Consider the following 5,597-nt stretch of genomic DNA (forward strand, 5'->3'; position numbering starts at 1 on the left):
GAAAGACCAAGAGAGGGAAAATGTGGGAAATGAGGACATGAAGAGGAGTTGAGGAAAATCAGCTAAGGATATAGGGCCGGGTGACAGACTCAGGTGAGACAAGAACAGTGCTGTCTGGAGAGAGAGGGAAGGTAGAAGAGGGCAAGTGAGAAGTGGAGAAGGGGTGACAGAAGAAGAGAGATGTGAGACAGAAATGGATGAGGAGGGATGAAGATAGAAGGACCAGGCAAAGAAAAGTGAGGTGGGATGGGCAAAGAAGAAAGGTCGAAGATGGAAAAGGGGAAAGGAGATTGGAGGGCCTCTGACTCCCCACAGATCACAAGCGAGAGCCCGGAAGGGAGGAACCCAGCAGGGGCCACAAAAGTCAGCCTAGGGCAGGACGGAGGGTGGCCGGCCCTTTCTGCTCTCTCAACCCCTCCCAAGGCCACCCAGGGAACGTAGATGCCGCAGGAGAGGGGAAATCCAGCGAGAATGTGGAAGTAGCTCCCGCCCTCTTCCTCCTCTTTAAGCTTTTGGTTTCTCAAATACCTGCCCGGCCTTTCCATCTGCTTCCCCCCCACCCCACCCCTTGGCAAAAATCTCGAGGCTATTGGTGGGGTGTCTGTAGGATCCAGGCCATCCCTCCAGCCCGCCCCCAAAAGACACACTCCACATTCGCCGGCAGTAGGTCGGGATTCGGAGAGGTCCCTCCCCACAGGAACCCCACCCCTTCCCACCTCCTCGCCCCACTCCTTTCGCCGCGACCGTAGTCTCTCCATTTCCCCCTCCTGGTGTAGTCCTCCCTCCCGCCTCTCGCGCGCTCCCTCCCCTCGCTTTCATCCTCCTATCCCCACCTCTCCAACCTCCGCTTTCATCCTCCTCCCCTCTCCTCTCCTCCCCGCTCCAGCCTGCCCCACCCCTGGGAAGCCCCTCCCGTCGGGCAGCGCCGCTTTATAAGCGGGTTCCCTGGCCGGGGGCGGCAGCGGCTGGTCGGCGGCAGCTCTGCGGGTGCGGGGGCGGCGAGCCGAGGACCGAGCGACCGCGGCCGGAGCGCGCCGGCCACCGCCCGCACCGCCCTTCTGCCCGCCCTCCGGACGGCCGCAGCCCTGCGGGTCTCCGCTCCAGACCCACCCCCGCCCCACCCCGCGCGCCTCTGCCGCCTCTTCCTGAGCCCCAGCTTGCCGAGCGGCCGCCGCTGCCGCTGTCGCCGCCGCCGCCGCCACCGCGCCAGGTTCCGGCCGCGGCCACCCTCCGCCGTCCAGGGCCCTTCCGTCCCGGCCCCGGGACCCCGACTCCCCGCCAGCCCCGGCCCCGGCCCCGGCACCATGTCGGAGAAGAGCGTGGAGGCAGCGGCCGAGTTGAGCGCCAAGGTACGGGCGGGGCCGGCGGTGGCCCGGCCCCCGCACGCCCCCCGGGCTCCGCGCAGTCGTGCGCCCCAGGCCGCCCCCGACGGCCCCAAGCTGCTACCCGGGTGCGGGGTCCCGGCGGACCCCGCTCCGCCCTCCCCCCGCGCCCCAGCCTGGCGCTGCCTGCCCCGCTCCGCGCGGCTCGCGCCAGCGCCCTCTAGCTTCCCGAGCGCCGTGCGCCCGGCTCCCGGCCTGGCCGCTCCGGCCCCGCGCCGTCCCCACCCCTCTCCGGGCCCGGCTCGCGCGCCTCCACCCCGGCCGGTGACCGTCGGAGCTCTGCGCGTCTCATCTACCCCGCCCCCTCCCCCGAGCCCCTCTCTGGCGCCCCGTCCCCCTGTCTTCCCTTCCAGTCTGACCTCACCTTTCCTCCGCTAAGCGGTTTGAGAGCCTCCGGTGTAAACAGGACTCTCCAGGGAGGCTGCTCCTCGAGGCCCCTCCCCTCGAGGCCCAACCGACTCTTGCTTCTCTCCTCCGACAGCTACTGCCTCTGTCTATTTTCTCCTTCCCTCCTTTCCTTCCATCTGAATCCACTCCTTCGTCCACTGGCCTTCAGCTCTCTTAGTCTGCATAGCCCTCCTCCAGCGTCTCCCCCCACGCTTAAAGAATCTTGAATTCCTAAAAACCAGAAGGGGGCCGGGAACAGCCTTCGAAAAAGCTGGGGCCCGGCATTGCATGGCATTGCATCGCGCCGCCCTTGCTCCCGTCAGCTCCCTCCCTGGCCCCATCCCTTCGGCCTTGCCTCTCTTCCAGCCTTTCTCTAATTTCCCTAGGGAACCTGCTGAGTGTCGCTTGGGGAAATTAATTCGGCCAGGGTTTGGGGGCTGGGAGCCCGACCTTGGGTGGGGGGTGATTGCTGAGGAGGTCACAGAGGTCTCCTGCAGGCCGGTGAAGTGAAAGGGGGAACCAATGGGATTCGAGGCAGTGGGAGACAGGGGCTCCGTGTGAGATCTGACAAGGTGTGCTGAACGGCCCTCCGGTGGGCTGTGCGGTGGCATGTGACTTCACTGAGTAGGTGTCTTTGTATGTCTGAAATCCAGCGAGTGTGTGGGACTGCCCGTGTCAGTTACATGTGTGCGTGTGGAGACGTAGCTGTTCTGGAACCGTGTTGCTGCTTTGTGAGTGCCGAGTGGCTCCACTGTGCTCTTGTGCCGTCTCAAGAGTGTGTGCCAGAATGCCCAAACACCGGGCCATGTGTCTCCGGATCGCGTGGGTGCCCCTCTGTAGCTGTGTGTGTGAATCAGTGTCAGCCTGTGTCAGTGTGTGTGCCCGTGTTGAGTAAATGAGGCCAGAGAGCTGCCTAGCACAAGACCTAGGTCACATACCCTCCTGGAAAAGGGATCATGGAAGGACAGTGACCAGAAGGACAGGACCAGACAGGGGAGGAGAGGGCCCGGCCCCTTGGACTTCGGCCTCTGGTAGACTCTCTCCCTCCCTGGCACTCAACTCTCCTTCCCTCCATCAGCCCCGATGAGAAACTCAGGCCAGGGCCGTGCTGGGGCCCCCAGAGAGAAGCTGACGATCCCCTGGCTCTCCAGGCCCAGGATGTAGGGGAAAGCCCGCCAGGTAGTAGAAATGCCATACCGACCATGTGGCGGAGAAATGAGGACAGCAGTGGCATGAGGAAACCTAGCTGGAGTGAGAGGGGCAAGCGTTTGGCGCTCCCCATAAAGGGAGAAGGGAATTGAGCGTCCCTCCAGGCCAACCACCCAGCACCAAACCTCTCTCCTGTCCCAACCCTGTTCCAGAAAGGACACACCCTCCCCGGGCGATCTACTCACCCAGAAAACTTCCATCCCCGTGGAATCGGATACACAGTTGCACACCAACACCAGATCCGATCCGATCACAGAGACACCACAGTGCCTGCCAAGGGGTGGGGTAGAGAGAGGACTGGAGTCTCAGTTGGAAGGGCCGGTGTGGTGTCCCAAGAGAGGGGACTCTTGTGAGCCCCTCCCCGGGCCACATCATATCAGGACAAGACATCAAAGGTGTGCCTGCTGGGGTCTTGGGAAGGAGAGAGGGGCCTCTTGTGAGCGCCTCCCTGGGCCACATCATATCAGGACAAGACATCAAAGGTGTGCCTGCTGGGGTCTTGGGAAGGAGAGTGGGGGCCGTGTGGAGGGAGGGGACTCTACGCAGGGACCTTCCCCTCTACTTTCCCATCCCGCCCACACAGACCTTGTCAGTCTACCAGGTCCCAGAGTCTTTCCCTTCCACGTTTCCCTTATCCCACTTCCCCTACATCCCCCACCCCGACCCCGGCAACGGTGACTCCTACCCTTCTGCCACACCAGTGCACACACCACACCAGGGCCCACACCGTGCTGGTGCACGCACCATGGGTGGTCGGGAGGAGGAAGCCAGCTGCACTGCCTGGGGGCAGGAGTGGGCGGAAGTGAGAGGGGGCACCCGGAGTCGTGCTAAGGGGCGCTTCCTATTCCTGTAGCGTTGGGCCAGGTACGAGCCTGAGGATTAGGGGGGCACAAAGGCAGAAACAAAGGCTTTCGCAGCTGAGAGGGAAGCTGGGAGGGATGCCCAGGAGAGAGTACTCAGGAAAAGGCCCCAGAGGTAGACAAAAGGCCGAGCAGGGCCGGCAGAGGGAGGGGGCAGGCGAAGGAGGGACCTCCAGAGGGGGTGGGGCGTCAGGGCTGCGAGCAGATGGAGGGGATTGGCTTTGCTGAGCTGAACTCTTCAGCCGGTGAGGTTGGCCGTGATGAGCGCTTACCTTGGCTGCCTGTTCCCGGGCTTCATCACTTTGCTCCTCCCTCGAGTCTTGGGGAAGGTGTCTGGTCTCAGCCCCTCTGTGGCTGTGAGGGCCCTGGGACCTCTGTTCAGTCTCTAAGCCGCACTGCCCACTTTCTCCATCTCCCACTCCTCTAAAGTCACTGCAGAGGGAGAACCGGGGCTGGAGGGACTTAAGGGCTGCGGATCGTTTGTGGTGAGAGGAAGGTGACCTCTCTCTCTCTCTTGCAGGACCTAAAGGAGAAGAAAGAGAAGGTGGAGGAGAAGGCAAGCCGGAAAGAGCGGAAGAAAGAAGTGGTGGAGGTGCGGAGGGGTCACCTGCCCACGTGCCCCCAGCCCCCTTCCTGGGGGCCCGCCTTGCCCTGACCCCTCCCATCCTCGCCGCCCCGCCCTCAGGCCCCTTACCCTTGGCGCTGACGGTGGGTGGAGGCACAGGGCCATCCTGACGCCTCCCTCTCCCTCTCCCCTCCGCAGGAGGAGGAGAACGGGGCTGAGGAGGAAGAAGAGACCGCCGAGGACGGCGAGGAGGAGGATGAAGGAGACGAGGAAGGTGGGGAGGGGCAGGGAAGGCTGGGCTCAGGCACCGTCAGGGCGGGTCTGAAGAGCTGGAGCAGGGCTGAGGGCCGCCACAGGGGGTCTCTGCTGGAGCTTCCAGCCCTTCCCCAATGACCCATTTCTGGCTCCTCAGATGAGGAAGAAGAAGAAGATGAGGACGAAGGGCCCGCGCTGAAGAGAGCTGCTGAAGAGGAGGTTTGGGCTGGGTTGTGGGCTGAGGGGCTGTCAGGGATGCAGCAGGGCCGGGAGCCCTTTGGCTTTGGACCTCGATCCCGGTGGTGCAGGGCGGGGGCTGGAGCAGCACAGAGGGCGGTCCCTCTCCAGGTGACAGCTACCGCAGCGCTCTCCCTCTCCACAGGATGAAGCGGATCCCAAGCGGCAGAAGACAGAAAATGGGGCGTCGGCATGAGCCCCCTGCCAGTGGGCTGGGGGTGGGAGGCCCCTCGGGGGGCCTGGAGGTGAGGGTAGGGACAGCCGAGCACAGCCGCTCTTCACCTGGCTCCCTGCTCTGGGCCCCGCGCCAGAGCTGCTGCCCTCTCTCTCCCCAGCCTTCTCATGCCGCCCCTCCACACACTGCCCCCTCCATCCGCACTGCCATCTTCCACCTCCTGACCTGCTCCATCTGAGCTCCCCAGCTGGTCCCCAGTGGCCCCTCCCTCCCCCTCCTCTCTTCCTCCATCCCCGCAGCCAACCCCCCCCCTCCTCCGGGAGCCTCACCCTCCTAACCTCTGCATCCCAGCCTCACGTCCTGCCCATCCCTACCCTGCCTGATCCCTGGGTCTCCCTCAGATGCCCTTCTCTCAGACAGCGCCAGGCCGGGGTGGGAACAGGGTTGGGGCCGAGCCCCACAGCTGCCCCCCTCCCCTCCCCTTTTTGTATAATTTAATAAAGAAACGGTCGCGCTTCTGTTTTTAA

The 5,597-nt window shown here is 63.9% G+C and overlaps 1 protein-coding gene across 1 annotated transcript; it reads left to right on the forward strand.

Annotated features, from left to right (window-relative positions):
- Positions 1 to 951: 951 nt before the first annotated feature.
- On the forward strand, positions 952 to 5,597 carry PTMS (parathymosin). Its single transcript, XM_060112689.1, has 5 exons — positions 952 to 1,349; positions 4,359 to 4,430; positions 4,602 to 4,677; positions 4,816 to 4,877; positions 5,041 to 5,597. The coding sequence occupies exons 1-5, from the start codon at positions 1,305 to 1,307 to the stop codon at positions 5,089 to 5,091; spliced, it is 306 nt and encodes a 101-aa protein (XP_059968672.1). The 5' UTR covers positions 952 to 1,304; the 3' UTR covers positions 5,092 to 5,597.

Source organism: Mesoplodon densirostris, chromosome 11, assembly GCF_025265405.1.
Source record: "Mesoplodon densirostris isolate mMesDen1 chromosome 11, mMesDen1 primary haplotype, whole genome shotgun sequence".
NCBI classification, from domain to species: Eukaryota; Metazoa; Chordata; class Mammalia; order Artiodactyla; family Ziphiidae; genus Mesoplodon; species Mesoplodon densirostris.